Here is a 17287-nt window from a genome sequence, read left to right as displayed (position 1 = left end):
CTCTCCGTGCTCCCAGAGTCGATTAAGCAGGACGTCTCGTGCCCGTTGATTAGTACGGTTGTTGTAGCAGTTGAGAGTGTTCAAGGCCGGGACTGGTCCAGGGTGACCGAGGCTAATCGCAGCAGTTGAGTGTTCTCTTCGGGCGGTGTGCGGTCAGCCGAGCTGGGGTCCTGGGAGTCCATCCAAGATGGCGGCTCCCATTGGTCGCACATGGCTGGGGGTGCACAAAATGGCAGCGCCCATCCATCGAACGTGGCGTCCGTGGGCCAAGATGGCAGCGCCCGGGGGCCGCACGTGCTCCTGGAAGAGGAAGATGGCGGCGCCCGCTGGCCGCACGGGGACCGTGGAGAGGTTTGCGGTGGCGGTCCGCATTCGCCACCAGAGACCGCGGCGACCTCACGGGCCTGGCATACCACCACGAAGTGGCACTTTTTACCGCATCCCTTGCAGGTGGATGCGCGGGCCGGGCAGCGCTGCCGGGGGTGCTTGGCCTGTCCGCAAAAGTAGCAGTAGGGCCCCCCGGGTTTGCCAGGCCACCTTGCAGCACAAGCTTGTGGAGGGGATGGGGGATGTCTCGGGGTCGGCTGCGGAGGGGTTCCACGCTGCCATGGGGGCTGCCGCGCAGTCGGGAGCGTAAGCGCGGGCGTTTCGGGAGGCCACATCCAAGGAGCCTGCAAGGGCCCGTGCCTCTTTGAGGCCTAGGGTGTCTTTTTCCAGCAATCACTGGCAGATTTGGGAGGACAGCATACCTGCCACGAAAGTGTCCCGGATCAAGAGTTCTGTGTGGTCGCTCACCAAAACTTGCGGGCAGCTGCAGTTTCTCCCCAACACCAGGAGCGCACAGTAGAATTCTTCCAGCGATTCCCCAGGAATTTGTAGCCTCGTTGCTAGCAGATGTCGGGCGTAGACCCGGTTTACCGCGCAAATATAATGTCCTTTTAGCAGCTCCATTGCTGCATCGTCCGCGTCCTCGATGAGGGTGTAAATTTCCGGGCTCACCCTTGAGTGCAGGACTTGCAATTTCTGTTCTCCCGTGGGTGTGTTTTCGTCTGTTCTGAGATATCCTTTAAAACACGCCAGCCAGTGCTTGAAGGTTGCCGCTGAGTTCGCCGCGTGGGGGCTGAGTTGCAGACACTTCGGCTTGATCCGGAGCTCCATCCTTTTAAATCTAGCTTATTAAATTGATGCACGATCAATGACCACTAAAGCGAGGTTGTAGTCCAACTGAAGGCTTTAATAAGCTGGATGTTTCCCCCAGCAGCTCAGGTACAGAAAGAAGGCTGCTGGGGCGATACGGGCTCTTATTCCCCGCCTTGCAGGGCGGAGCTACCATACAGCTTGACCAATAGGAAACATACAATACCTACCAATGGTGTTCCAGCATTACCAGGTACCGTAATACCTCTACACAGACTACTACCACACCCTCCATCAGGCAATATAAGCCAAGTTTAGAGGCAAGGAACGGATTAGTGAGTGCCATTGCTAACATGCTGTGGAGATGTGGAGGAATCCAGAGCTGAGGGTTTCCCTGGACCTTTGGTTTGACAATCCCTGTCCCCTGTGGGTCAGGTCTGTGAAAATTCTTTCCGGTTGTCTCTCTCTCTCTCTACAGATGCTGCCAATCCTGCTGAGTATCTTCAGCCTTTCCTGTTTTTATTCCATAATTCTAGCATTGCTTTTGGAAAATAAAGTGCCATTTCCATCATAAAAGTTTGGAACTGAGTTTTTCCATCTGTGCCACTTTAGAACTCGATCCCAGTGCCCCACCAAGGCTGCTGTTACTGGAGTTACAAGGGGATGTGTGGGACCATGGTGCCCCCGATTCATACTCTGACTTTCTACCTTCTCTTCAGAGAAGGTTGCTTTCAATTGATGTCCCAAACCAAATATTTTAGCCAAGGCTGTGATGAAAATAGTCGGAATGAGCTTCGCAAATCCACATTCATAAGATGAAAATATTTGACGGCATTTAAATGAAGCATCACTATCCCTTATTTTCTTTTTAAGTGTAAATAAAGACCGGACACGCCGAATGAAAACAAACAACTTCAAAGCAGCTGTACTTACTCTTCCGACACCTTTGGAGCTAAAGACTCCGCAAATTAATCGAATCGTAATGGAAGGGATAAAATTCACAGCGACAGTCAGTAGAATGGTGAGCCAGACATAAGGCTGTTTAAATATGTTTAATGCTGCTCCTGTAAAATAAAAGGCACAAATATTGAGCACCCAAAATTCTGGCACTAATCATTATTGGGGCAGGTATGAGCTACCTTCATGGACTGCGGAACAGCACAAATTGAACAGAGGACCCTGCTTGATTGGCCAGCCACTCGCAACACTGTAGAAATGTAATCAGGGCTTTTTCACCAGTACCGTCCAAACATGTAACATCCTCCGATCCCTAACCCCGCAAAATGGAGCTGGATCACAGAGAGGTCAGGTCCTTCCCACTGCATGCCCATTTTGGATAGGGAGAGAAGAGCCAGGTCTTGGTAATGCACCGACCATCAACAGGAAGGAATTTGGTTGGAACTTAAAAAAAATATATATTTTTATTAAGAAACGTTTTTCAAATATAACACCACCACAACCATATTCAAACAACAATTACAATATTTCAACCCCCCCCCCCACTCCCACAAAACCAGGCCCCAAAAGAACAAAAAACACTCTTCCCCCCCCCACACACATCTGACAGTGAGCAGCTCCCTGAAGTGGGAAATGAACGGCTGCCATCTCAGATAGGACCCTTCTGTCGACCCTTGCAGGGTTTACATAATTTTTTCTAAATGTAAGAACTCCATCAGGTCCTTTAGCCACACCGCAGCACTGGGCGGGACCGAAGGCTTCCATCCAACAGGGCCTTTGGGCTATCAGCGAGGTGAAGGTCAGAACATCTGCCTTCGTCCCTGTCTGGAGCTCTGGTAAATCTGAAACCCCAAAGATTGCCACCAAAGGGCTAGGCTCCAACTCAGCCCAGAGAATTCCCGACACTGTGCTGAAGAAGGAGACGCAAAAGTTCATAAGCTTAGAACAAGACCAACATGTGCGTATGATGCGGCAAACCCCTAGAACACCACTCGCATCTATCATCTACTGTCCAGAAGAACTCACTCATCCGTGCCTCTGAACCACTTTAAACTGAATCAGGCTGAGCATGAGGAGGTGGAGTTGATTCTGTGTAGAGCCACGCTCCAAAACCCCATCTCAAGCACCTGGCCAGCTCCCCCTCCCACCTCTTCTTAACCTCCTCCAAAGGAACTTGCTCCATCGACACGAGCCGACATCGTCCCTTCCCCTATATCCGCCACCGAAAGAACCCTATCCATCAAACATGGCGGCGGCACCAAGGGAAAGGAAGAAATCTCCTTATGTACAAAGGCACGTACCTGATAATACCGAAACAGGTTAGCTCGTGAGAGCCAGTAGTTGCCCACCCATTCCTCAAAATCCCATCTATAAACAAATCTCCAAACCACTCCAATCCCTTCCCCTTCCAAATCCCAAACAACCAGTCTGGTGCAAAACGATGATTCCCACAGATTGGGGCCAACAATAACATAGCACCAGCTTAAAATGCTGCCTAAATTGCCTCCATATTCTCAAGATGGCCACCACCACAGGACTGGAAGTCCATTTAGCCGGGATGGACAGAAGAAGATGCACAACCAAGGCTCTCAAACTTGAGCCTCTGCAGGCAGCCCCCTCCATCTACCCCATGCAGACTCTGTCCCTCTGTACCACCCCTGCAGCATCTCAATATTCACCGCTCAATCATAAAATAATAGATAGGCAAAGCCAGACTCCCCAACTGTCTATCATAGAAACATAGAAAATAGAAGCAGGAGGCCATTCGGCCCTTTGAGCCTGCTCCACATTTCATTATGATCATGGCTGATCATCAAGTTCAATACCCTGATTCCGCCTTCCCCCCATATCCCTTGATCCCTTTAGCCCCAAGAGCTACTGAAGCGGAAAGCTTCACATTTATCCACATTATACTGAATTGGTCATGCATGTGCCCACTCACTCAGCCTGTCCAAATCCCACTGAAGCATCTCTGCATCCTCCTCACAGCTCACCCTCCCACCCAACTTCGTATCATCTGCAAATTTGGAGATAATACATTTAGTTCCCTTGTTCAAATCATTAATATATAATGTGAACAGTTGGGGTCCTAGCACAGACTCCTGCGGTACCCCACTAGTCACTGCCTACCAATCAGAAAGAGACCCATTTATTCCAATGTTTCGCTTCCTGTCTGCTAACCAGCTTTCAATCCATCTCAAGGCACTACCCATAATCCCACGTGCTTTAATTTTACATATTAATCTACTGTGAGACCTTGTCGAAAGCCTTCTTGAAGTCCAAATAAACCACATCCACCGGTTCTCCCTGGTCAACTCTACTAGTTACATCTTCAAAGAATTCTAGTAGATTTGTCAAGCAGATTTCCCTTTCGTAAATCCATGCTGACTTTGTCTGATGACACCACTGCTTTCCAAATGCTGTGCTGTGAAATCCTTGATAATGGAGTCCATCAACTTCCCTACTACCGACGTTAGGCTCACTGTTTTATAGTTCCCTGTTTTCTCTCTACCTCCCTTTTTGAATAGCCGGGTTACACCCGATACCCTCCAAACATAATGACTAACGGAATATTGGCGATCCAGCTCCAGGATGGCCTCCACCCACCTTTGCCTCTCCACCCTTTCACTCCTTTCCTCATGTGCCTCGTAAGAAATGATTTTTCCTCTAATAACTTCTTTCAAAGCCTCTTGCAACATGGAAGGTGATCTCCTTACTTCCATTAAACCCCGGATACTCCTCAATGGTGGAGGAAACCGTCTCATAGAATCCCTGATCTGTCAACCGTGACATCTCCAACCTCCATAGTAGGTGCTGAGCAGGGCCCGACCCTGCCATCAAATCCACAAAATGTGGAGCATGATCGGAGATCATTATCACCGAATACCCCATCCCCACCACTCCTGGTAACAGGGACCTATCTCCCACAAGGAAATCGATCCTAGATTATATCTGTTGTACTGAAAAAGGGACAATCCTTCTCATCCGGGTGTAAAAATCCCCATGGGTCTGCTTTATGAAGGTCAGAAATATCTTTGCCACCCCTGAAGGCCTCACTGCCTTAGGCCTCGACTTATCCAATCGAGAGCCCAATGCACTGTTAAAGTCCCCTCCCAGGATTAGTTGGTGTGCATCCAAATCGGAATGAATGGCAGCAACCTTTTGATAGAAGCTGTGTCATCCCAGTTTGGGGCATGTACATTGACCAGTACCACCGGACCACCTACCAACAAGTCGCTCACCATCAAATATCTCCCAATCGGATCCATCAAAATCTTAGCCACCGAAAAAGCTATCTTCTTATTAATCACTGCACCCTCCAGGTCAAATCTCGAATGAAGCGCTTGCCCCATCCAACCCTTCTGCAACGTTAAGTGATCTTTATCCTGCAAATGTGTCACCTGCAACAGCACCACATCAGTCTACAAATGGGCAGCATGGCAGCACAATGGGTAGCATTGTTGTTTCACAGCTCCAGGGTCCCAGGTTCGATTCCCGGCGTCTGCCCGTTCTCCCTGTGTCGGCGTGGGTTTCCTCCGGGTGCTCCAGTTTCCTCCCACAAGTCCCGAAAGACGTGCTGTTAGGTAATTAGGTAATGTGGACATTCTGTTTTCTCTCTCTGTGTACCTGAACAGGTGCCGGAATGTGGCGATTAGGGACTTTTGACAGTAACTTCATTGCAGTGTTAATGTAAGGCTACTTGTTACAATAAGGATTATTAAAAAATTATTTAAAAATCCCTGATGGGCAAAAAACCCGAGATCTCATTACCGGTCCTCTCAACCCCCTCATGTACCATGTGACCAACCAGATTTTGGGGGCGGGGGGTCGTCTATCCCCTCCCATACCAGGGTCAGCCGTCCCCTCCCATACCAGGGTCAGCCGTTCCCACTTTGTGAGGCAGTCCAACAACCACTCAAGGAGAGCCAACACCAGGCCCACTGTTGCTCTGTTTCGGTCCCAACATTGGCGCCAATACTGTGGGTATTTCTATTTATCTAAGTGAACCACATGTCTTTCCCTTATATCGATCAAATGACCACACAACCAGTTAGTTAGTTCAAAAGATGGTTTATTTACATACACAAGTTATCTCAACATGCAAACACAATATCTACTACGAGTTAAACTACACCTATCAGCTACAATAACCTATACTTAACTTCAGGGCGACCGGCATTGTGCAAATAGATAAGGCCTTTATCTGGATTTCACTTGGCTGGTTCGAAGAAAGTGGCTATGTCTCTGCTGGGCTCATCCATCAGGTAGCGATCTTTGGTCTTGAACTTAGCTGGCTGTTCCTGCTGCAATTGGGTTGGCACAGGCCGGATCCAAAAGAGACAGAACACGTGGCCGTGCTCTCTTTTATCCCTCTGGGATTTCACACTCTTTGGGGCAGTCCTTAACCTTGGACCCAATAGTTTGACAGGGCTCTGATCACTCTCTTCGATTTCGGCCAATAAAGGTGCGGATGCCTTGGTAGCTAGGCGGGTCCTTAGTGGTCATTGACATTGGCAGTTGTGCTTTCTGAGTAAGGGTAGTGGTGCCGATCAGTCTGTGGCTGTACCGGTTGCTTGATTGGAGTTCTATTGTCCTGGGAAAATGGGCCATTAAAATGCAAAAGAGCGGGGGTTTCGATCAGGTCTGGTTACCTGTGTTTTAGGCTGTGTATCTGTCTGAGTCCTGGGTTGGCCATAATTCCCTTGGTCCTTTTCAGGTGGCTACACCACCCAAGATGGCTACCAAATCCCCCAACACGACCTAATAAAGAACAGTCCCCAGCCACTAACCCCCTCTCTCACTCCCCACCCGCAACCAGTCTAGCCAGCATCGACCAGGCAGCTAAAGACTCCCCTCCCCCACAAACCCCACCTAACACAAAAACACAACCCCGAAGCTCATACTTAAACCCCCCCCCACCACCATCATATGAACTGCGGTTATCCCTATTCCTTCACTCCCATTAACTATCTTCGCTAACCGGGTGGCCACCCCCCAGAGTACCATTCATCAAAACTCCCAAATACCAACAACCCCCCACCCAAGCCCAGCTTTACTATCTCCAAAGGAGAGAGAAAAAAACATACAGAAACATGAACAATAATCCAACCTCCACAATAAAATTTCCCATTAAAAGAAAAACTCCACAACCACCCAATAAACACCCCATCAACTGCCAGAAATCACCAACTACCTCAGTACAGGCATCACCTAACCAATAGGAGAAAGAAAACATTTATCTCAATCCCTGTCCATGTCTCTCCATGAACACTTCAGCCTCCTCTGGAGTCTCTTAAGTAATAGTCTCTATTTTCATAAACCACGCCAAATCCGACCTTATTGCGAAACCACGCAGCCTTGGCCTTATTAAATGCAGCACGTCTCTTGGCCAGCTCCACTCCAACATCTTGATAAATTCTCACAGCATGGCCGTCCCATCTGCAATTGCGATGATCGTTTTTCCCACTGAAAAACTCTTTCTTTGCCCTGAAAGCTGTGGAAGCAAACGATGATCGCAAGGGGCAGGATTCAGCTCCCCCACCAGCTTCCAAAACAACTGTGATATGATCTTTGTTGGGCTCAGGCCCTCTGGCAACCCAACCACCAGCGCAGTGATCTGATCACTCTACCTAGACAGAGCCGCAACCACCTCTTTCAGGACTAGACCCTGCGCCTTCACCAACTCGTCCACTTTAGCCAAGGTCGCTCAAATTGAGGATATCGCTGCCTCGATCGCTTTTTCATGGTCCCCCAAGACCTCCCAGTTCTGTTGCTCCACTGCTAAGATCTCAACAGTTAGTGGCGTGGACCCTGCAGCCACAGCAGCCTCCACCATTTTCTTTCGAGACAAAACTTTCAAAACTTCCAAATTCAACGCTATTTCTTTTTCTGGCAATGATCTACTGCTATCTACTGGACATCCCCTTGACGTGGGACACTTAACCCATAATAAAAACAACCTTGAGCGAAAATGTCCTCCAAAAATCAGGCTAAAAGGGCTTAAATAAAGTTCTCTGGCAGGAGCCACCTTGTGTATGACTTCTCTACATGTCGCCACCGGAAGTCTGGTTGGAACTTTTAAAGACGATGTTAATGCAGTAGTACTCATTTAATGTTAATTTATTCACTGGGAAAGTTAAGAAGTTAAGGAACATGGAGGATCATTGAGCCCATCAATCTTGCTCCTTTCAATAATCAACTGATTATATCAGGGATTTTCCATCACCTGTGTTAAAAACTTCCTGACTTTCTCTCCCACATATTTATTCAACCCTGTGTCCAAATTTAACTCTCCAAAACTTACCCATAACAGGATACGTTATGCTCATGGAATACTTGATATCTCAATGTACACTCAATGGTCATATTCCCCAACAGAATGAAATAGGGACGAGACCATGTAACGGACACAGACGTGCACACATGCATGGCTTGATTCTGGGACCCGACACCACGCCACATCTGCACAGCATAATTTTAAAATTGTGCCGAAGGTGAGCTCGGTACCCGATTAGTGGCACTGGGCCAGGAGCCAGGAACTGACTCAAGAGTGCAGTGTTCCAAAGCAGATGGTAGCTACTACTGGGCTTACAGAATAGAGCAGGCAGGAGATCAGAGAATCAGCAGCCTGGGGTGTAGACAATTGGCCAAAGGATCAATGAAAAGGTACTAGACCCACACTCTACGAATGACCCCTTTCTCCCAACAATTGGTGACAGAAACATCATTCCAAGCATTGCTCCCAAAGGCTGTACACTAACGTGTACCGGACTGATCGCTATTCCTAATCTGTGATTTGAAAATTGCCTTGTGGCCATGCCCAGCTCATCACCAAACTTTTGTAGGAGTTTAGCAGGCAATTAATTGGAGACAAGCAGGTTACTGGTTCTCACCAGCTCCCGGCTACACTTTGAAAATAACTGCATTCCAGAGGCATCGGAAGACTGACAAGCCATCTGGGAGTGCAATTTACAAAGTGCGCCTGCACCCCATGCCTGGCCCCCACACGTGACTGAAAGTCCCGCCCACGGGAACAGATACATGTTTATGCTAACCAGCTGAAATCAACTCATTTGAGTATTGGCCAGAAGTCAAACCTGGACAGCCCAGTTTATTCACTGAAACACTGAGAGAAAATCTTCTTTTGGATTATCCAACTGAAAAGAACAGGGGTGGGATTTTCCAGCCCTTTCTGCTGACAGGATCTTCCAGTCCCACCGAAGTTGGCTGCCCGTGGCGGGCAAAATGCCATAGAGATCAGCGGGACTGGAGGATCCTGTCGGTGGCCAATGGCAAGCTGCCTACGTCGCCATGAAACAGGCTGCAGGGGGTCAGAAAATCCCACCCTCCGTCAGCTAAAGAATCTTGGTTCAACTGCTTCACACTGTGAGGTTCAGCTGAGCCCATCTTTCCAATTATATGAGCATACAGTATTTGATTAAATATAGATTTAAAAGTCAGGAGGATGAGTGTCACCTTCTTCACTTTTTAAAACGTTTTGCTACAGACTGAAAATGTACTTTACTAAAATACTTTGGAAGGTAAACTTTTTAAGAAAGATGCAGGCTGCAATTAGGGCAGAAATCTCCGTGGAGTTTCCTTAGGGTTCGAGTCCCAGACTAGAAAAGTTCTCACAGCTCAGAAAGTAATCAAAGAGTGTGGTGAAGAACTTGCAAGAAAGGTACTATTATACCTGCTCATCTTAAATTCAGTTACAAATTGGCATTGACCAAACGGTGAAAATAATTCACTTGCACTCTGTTAAGTGTACATATCAAAACAGATAAACTGCTTTCTTACCTTGGAATTGGAACATGTCTGGCTTCAGTTGAGACAAGAAACTACTTTGGGTTAGAAAAGTGAGGCAAAAGTAGAGTCCAAGACTGATGATGATGGACAAAGTGCTGGGGATTGTCCAGTATGAAATCTCCAACATAACCTGTTCAGAGAATAAGTTATTCCTTTCAATCCTTCCAGACAGATGAAAACATTTAATGATTAAGGACGTAAGACCTGCCTCATTTGCACATCAAAGTACTTTCATTCAGGCAAACTAAACCTGTGACAAAATACTCCACTCCCAATGTACTACAGCACGATTTGGCATCTAAATTCAATCAATGGGGCAGCAGTTGGCTCCCGGAGATGTCCTTCACCTCCAGGGTGCACTCAGAACCCCCAGAACTGGAACTAGGCAGAAATGTTCGATGACCATGTTTAAATATAGTCACATCCACTGCTTGAACCAGTAATTCTGAAACATTTTTGGTTGAAGGACATCTTTGCAAAGGGATTAGTAATTACAGACCCCCATCTAAATTATAGAACACCATGTAATACTTATATAGAAGTGTGACATGTATAAAAAATTCCAAATAGCTTTTCAGAAAACAGGGGCGGGATTCTCCACGAACCGGCGGGCCACTCCAGCACCGAGGAGTGGCGTGAACCACTCCGGCGTCGGGCCGCCCGGAAGATGCGGAATCCTCCGCACCTTCAGGGGCTAGGCCGGCGCCGGAGTGTTTGGCGCCGCGTCAACCAGCTTACGAAGGGCCACCGCGAGTTGGCGCATGCGCGGGAGCACCAGCGTGTGCTGGAGCCTTCCCTGCGGTTGCGCAGGGGGGTTCGTCTCCGCACTGCCATGGCGGGGGTTGACAGCGGCCGGTGCGGAGGGAAAGAGTGCCCCCACGGCACAGGCCCGCCCGTGAATCGGTGGGCCTCGATCGCTGGCCAGGCCACCATGGGCCCCCCGGGGCCAGTCCCCCCCCCCCCCCCCCACCCCCCCGAGGACTCTGCAGGCCGCCCTTGGAGCCAGGTCCCGTCGGTAAGGACCTGTTGTGATTGACGCCGGTGGGACCCGCCGAAAACAGGCGGCCACTCGGCTCATCGCGGGCCGGATAATCACCAGGGGGGGCTGCTCCAGCAGCCGCCGACCGGCGCGCTGCGATTCCCACCCCCGCAAAAACCCCGGCGCCGGAGAATTCGGCATCCAGCGGGGGCGGGATTCACGCCGCCCCCCGGCGATTCTCCGACCTGGCGGGGGTCGGAGAATCTCACCCCTGGTATTTACTTAGAAATATCAATCAAATGGGTATGTCTGCTTCTCACTGTAGATGCTGCCTATCCTTGGTGTGATGTTTGACAATGATACTCATAACTCATTCGATATAAAAGTCGACATTTATTATTTTTCAGGCTGGAATTTCATAATGTGGGCCGGAATTCTCCGGTTGTTACGATTCAATTTTCCCACCGGCAGCGTACCCCCGCCAGCGGGATTCGTGGCGGAGTGGGGTAGTTATAATGGGAAATCTCATTGACAACCAGCGGGAACGGCACGCGGCCGAGAAACACGGGGCTGGCAGACCGGAGAATCCCGCCCGTGGTCTCCAACACATGTAGAAATCCTACATAATTTCAAAGAAAGTTTGATTTACTCAGTCTGCAAAAGCAATGGCCTTTACAGAGCACTGGTCGACCTTTTAAAGGATGCGCCGGGACTAGTTTAATGGCAATGTGCATCTCCTTGACTGAAAGTACACCAATGTAGGAGACTGCAAACTCCATAAACATTTGTCATTCATTCCAAGTGGATCTTTAACCAGTTGTTCATGTGGCCCACACATAAGATCAGCCCTGCTCACTTCCACATTATTTTTCCACCCCAAGAGGGAGATGGACCCATGTTTGATAACCACTGGCTGGAACAAACCACTCCATCAGCTAGCTGGAGCTTCCCAAGTTTTTATATTTGTTAATTGGATTATTAGTACTGATGGTCATTAACAGTTTCACTACACAGTGCGATGGCCAAAGATATAATTGCGGACCTACCTCCACATTAACAGACAGCACCACAGCGGTGCCAATGGTCGTTGACAGGGACTGGTAATCTGAGACCGCTGTGCCATCTTTTCCCGCAATCTCCAAGAATGCTCCATATGGTATAAAAAAGAAAACTAATGAACTTAGAAGACCATGAAATAGGATAATTAAGAAGATCCTGTAATTGAATAATTCGTTCCGCTGTCCAATTTTGTAGAGTTTTGGGTGCTTGATGCTCAGGTAATCACCTACATCCTGTAATTCCAAAAAATACAAACAGTTAGAAACATTGAGTGTAATAGCACAAAACTTGGTTGAATCCGCAATATTATAAAAAGAAGCAATATTTCTGAGTTGTCTGGAGTTACTGTCATGTGAGAGTACCTTTAAGACATGGATGTTTAAGCAATGTACCTTTAAGAAAACAGTGATGTCAGAGAGTGGGTGGAGCTGGGCTTTAGATCAGCCATTTTTCAGTTTAGTTTTGCAGTTTGAAAAGAGCTTGGGGAGTGTCTGTGTTTTGCAGTGAGTTGGATTTGCTGTGATGTCTGCGACTATCTCTGGATTATTTGGGTGATTTAAACTCATAATAGTAAAGCCTTTAACCTGATGTGATTCTGTTTAAAGGTGTTAAGTCTTTTGGAAGTTTGAAGGAACATTTTGAGGAATTATTTACTGTTGCAATATTTTCTGAGTTATCTTTGAAGTAAGTGGTGTTACGCAATCCAATGTTTATTTAAGGTGTTAAGTTGAGTTCATGGAATAAACATTTTGTGTTTAAAAACCCACGTGTCCATAATTGTAATCCCACACCTAGGGAACAAGCCGTGTGCTCGGAAAAGCAACAATAGCATTAAAGAGGGAGGTTGGTTGAACTCCATGATACATTTTGGGGTTCTGAAAACACCTCGCCCATAACATTACCAAAGGGGTCATCTTGCGCCTGCGTTCAGCATGAGTAGAAACGGTGACACGGTGCAATATCTCACAAGGGTCAGTAAACGAGATTCTCATTGGCGAGATCTTGTTTCTCAAGTTTCCCTGTCCCACACCGGTGACATAATAAGGTTCCCAAATTTAAATACACTTCAACAAATTTTTATTATTAATGGGCTTCCCCTCCACATGAACCCCCCCCCCAAGGTAAGTATAGCCCCTGGGGGAAGAGGGACATACCCCGGCAGTTCCCTGGCACTGCTCTCTGGCACGGGGGCCTGGCAGTGAGGGCGAGAGACTTGACACTAAAGGGAGGAGGGTACCTGGCAGTGAAGGGGGCAGGGGGGAACTGCAAGTTTACAAAAAACATTTTTATTCATTTTTCGGGATGTGGGCATCACTGGTTTGGCCCGCATTTATCGCCCATCCCTGCTGTGCCACCGCGATATTGCCACGGTGGCTAGTGGGAGGAAGGGGGAAGGAAAGCCCCCAATACTTGTACATTGGGGGATGATATAGGGGGAGTTTAACCTCAGTGCTGATCGGAGCCCCCTTTAATGATGGCACCCTGATCATGTGCAGCCGGCCTTACTGGCTCTATCAAACTACACCTCGCCAGACTGACCCTCCACCCCTCGATTTGTTTCTGTCTGATGAGGCCTGAGGAGTTAGATAAGGTTTGAGGGGATGTGTGGGGTGGGAGCTAGAGGGTCTAACAGCAAATAAAAACAATTGGGACAAAGTCCCCAAGAATGTCGATGGGCCTTTTAACCAGCATGCCTCGGTAACCAAGCAGCCTCGCTGTCTGCCTCCAAATTGTTTCCGGGGGCAACATGCCCAACTCCATCAGGCACCTGCCCCTCCCTTCTTCTCCCCAACCTTCATTCACAACCCCCCCCCCCCCCCCCTCCCCCCCAGAATGAAGATCCTACTTGCTCGAGGCAGGTTCAGTGAACTGGAATATTTCCCGACTCTGCTCACCCACCTCGCAAGCGACAATCTGGGCCTATGAATCAGATCTTTTTGCCACTTAAAAGGACTCATGTACCCACTCTTGCAATTATTCATTCCCACTTTATGAGTCCACATTTTAATATTCAATGTTTAGTCAACAATTAAACTAGTTAAATGATCATTTTTTTGTTGAAGATCTTATCCCAGCCTGTATTAATTTCCTTTGACATAAACTTAAGCCACATTACAAAGGCACAAATGATGGAAAAAGTGTCCCGTGTGGTGTTTTCAGGCAATCTGTGTGACACACCCATCCAACTCTGGACCAGTATTTTAAATGCCTGATGTTGCTTCTAGCAGAAAATGGCCACAATGGTGGTGAGAATAGGAAATTAGCAGCACTGTTCCCAAATAACCATCCCTCTCAATGCACCAGAGTTACTCAATGAAAAACCTTCAGCAGAATATCAAAATTCAAATCCCACCAGAGTCTCATGCAGAGAAGACAGTCATTAGCTCATTTTGGCACTCCCATCACTGGCAACGGGAATTCACCGAAAACAACTATTTTAATAGCAATAATACGTGGCAATAAATGAGCAAAATAAAATAGATTTTATAACGGGGCAACAGGAAACCATGAAAGCCAGAAATCGGAATTAAACAGAGAAAGTGCTAGAAATGAGCAGCAGGCTACCTGCGTCAAACCAGAAAATGACAGGCCTGGAGTTAGCAAAGATTTTTCAACTGTGGCGATCTCTTAAGGGCATGGATGATGGGTCCCACCAAGAAATTATCTTTCCCTCTTCGAAGCCGCTGGACCTACCTGTGCATATGCACCCATTCCGCTCATCGAGTCTGCACGATCCTCTGAAGGGGCACCCTACCGAGGCCCACTCCTCATCCCTGTAGCCCCGCTTAACCTGCACATCTTTTGACCCTAGGGGCAATTTATCATGGCCAATCCACCTAACCGGCACAAACTTGGACTGTGGGATGAAACCGGAGCACCCGGAGGAAACCCACACAGATGCGGGGAGAAAGTGCAGAATTCACACAGACGGTCACCCGAGGCTGACCCGTCCCCGTTTTTTAAACTTTATTCCTGTTCTCAGCCACTAGGCCCAATAACCATTCTCCAGCCATTCCCAGATGCAGAATTGCTCAACAGACACTGAAAAATCCTCCACGACGCCGAAAAGTGGAGCTTCCCACCACTGACCAAATCCACTGGGTTTCCGGAAAAGTGGAAAATCTCATTTGAGTCGTCCTGCAGATGGAGTCTGATTGGGCGGTTAACGGATTTTGGTTTTAGGTGTGACTGATTAAACAACTCATGAGAAATAATGTCTACTCGATAAATACACTCACGCTCATGATTGGGAACAGAATTAAAGGATGCAGGCAAACAATTACTGGAAGCTTAAATTTTTAAAAACATTTCTAAGGCTGGTAAATAATTTGGTTACATTATAAAGGGCCATAAATAAGAAACAGGGTGCGATCTACCGTCTGTTCAAGCCGGCGGGATATTCCGGTCCCACGCCGGCGCACGGGTTTCCCGGCGGCGAGGGGTATAGTCACCGGATAATCCCGTTGACAACGGCGGGGTCTGTAAATCCCACTGCCGGACCGCCTCCACTGCCAAAAAACACGCGGCATGTTGGTCAGTTAAAACCGCCCATAGTCACTGACCGATCACATAAAGAATTTCAACCATAAGATGTAGGAGCAGAAGTAGGCCATTCAGCCCATCGAGTTTGCTCCGCCATTCAATGAGATCATGACTGATCTGACATGATAATCCTCAACTCCACTTTCCCACCTTATCCCCATAACCCTTGATTCCCTTACTAATTAAAAACCTGTCTATCTCAACCATGAACATACAACGACCCAGCCTCTACAGCTCTCTGTGGTAAAGAATTCCACAGATTCACTACCCTCTGAGAGAGGTAATTCCCCCTCATTATTTCTTTAAATAGTGGTGAGCATGTGAATCTCCCTGTGACAGTGGATGGTTGAAGCAGACAGCATTGGTGTGTTGAAGGGAAGCCATGATGCATACTAACAAGATGAGAATCAAAGAATACTGAAGGTGGTGGGGTGGCAGCATGGCAAGAGCTAATTAGAGCGAGGGAAGGCTTCTGTGGAATATAGGCCGGAGTTTTCTGACCCCAACACCAGCAGGCACAGCCGAAGATGGGACGGAAAAATTTAGAGAGCCATAACTGCTCTATAAATTTCCCCGTTCCTCCCACGATGATGCCATTGGACTGGAAAACCGGCCCTTCCCACTTGTGGGATTTTCAGTGTCGATGGCCAGCCCCCTGGAGGGTGTTCCCCAGGGCTGAGGGTGCGGGGCATGCACAACCATGTCCGGATGATCCTGCCGCAAGCTAATGGTGGGCCACCTCTGTCACCAGAATATATAAGCTGCAGGGGGTCCGGAAAATCCCACCCATGACCCTTTGATCCGTTGAGTTGAGTGGCCTGTTTCTGTGCTGAGGATTCAGTGCAATTCAGTGAGGTACTGCAGCTTTTTTCAGAGTGTTAGGGCCGCATAAATGTTCTGAGCATATGCAGCATTTATTTCCACTTTGGTGGGCAGTGAGAATGTACACTGAGGTTTGACGCCATCTTACCTGATCCAACACCCCCACTAGCAGGACAGGCAGCCAGCTGTATGCCACCTTATAGAAGGAGATGCACCACTTCTCAAAAACAGACTTGGGATAAAACAAAAATTAGGAATGTGAAAATTACTGCAAGAATGAGTAGACAAAGTGAGTTAACATCAGCCATATTCAATGCAAATTTAAGATTGAATGCCTAACAACGGTTTTGAAAGCATGTGCATAGGGCAAATTTTGCATTTCGGGTTTTTTTCAAATTCCATCAGAGAATTAGCACCTTTGACTATTATTCCACTGCAATTCATACACCAGGATCACTCACACCACAAAACAACATGAAGACCATGATATACTGTTGACAGATTTTAGGATTAGCTGAAAAAATTGAGGAACTAATCAACAGTTCATCAATGGTTGGGATGCTGTCAAAAATATAACGCTATCTTGAGTCAAAGACTCTGATTTTCTTTTTGATGACACTGCCAGCTTTGTAAGAGAGGCTGAAAGTGCTGCAGATGTGTTGACTGAGGTGTAAAGATAGAAACTGTTCTCTTAGAGGCCAATCACCAGGGCTCTGGGTTAGGAGAAGGAAGTTCAAACTTCCTCATTCGACATCCAGGCTATCTGCATGTCGTCGAACCCACCAAAGTTCACGAGGTCAGGAGTCAGAGTGTGTGACACCAAATTTGCTGACACCAACTCTCTATTAAAGGGGCAGCACGGTAGCATTGTGGATAGCACAATTGCTTCACAGCTCCAGGGTCCCAGGTTCGATTCCAGCTTGGGCCACTGTCTGTGCGGAGTCTGCACATCCTCCCCGTGTGTGCGTGGGTTTCCTCCGG

General features: G+C 47.9%; 1 protein-coding gene across 5 annotated transcripts in view; it reads right to left on the bottom strand.

The window, feature by feature from the left end:
- LOC140395090 (phospholipid-transporting ATPase IC-like) overlaps positions 1–17287 on the bottom strand; it is a 131589-nt gene that overhangs the window by 17803 nt on the left and 96499 nt on the right. For 4 of the 5 annotated variants that reach the window (XM_072482476.1, XM_072482480.1, XM_072482477.1 and 1 more), the window contains 4 exons: positions 16455–16538; positions 11929–12174; positions 9895–10033; positions 2071–2201 (listed from right to left, as the gene is read on the bottom strand). In XM_072482476.1, the coding sequence (XP_072338577.1) occupies positions 2071–2201; positions 9895–10033; positions 11929–12174; positions 16455–16538 (600 nt within the window). The remainder of the gene's footprint in view (positions 1–2070; positions 2202–9894; positions 10034–11928; positions 12175–16454; positions 16539–17287) is intronic. The other variant, XM_072482479.1, reaches the window with a different exon arrangement.

This window comes from Scyliorhinus torazame, chromosome 18, assembly GCF_047496885.1.
Source record: "Scyliorhinus torazame isolate Kashiwa2021f chromosome 18, sScyTor2.1, whole genome shotgun sequence".
NCBI classification, from domain to species: Eukaryota; Metazoa; Chordata; class Chondrichthyes; order Carcharhiniformes; family Scyliorhinidae; genus Scyliorhinus; species Scyliorhinus torazame.
Note: the sequence above shows the minus strand (reverse complement) of the source record. Positions and strands in the feature narration are given on the sequence as shown.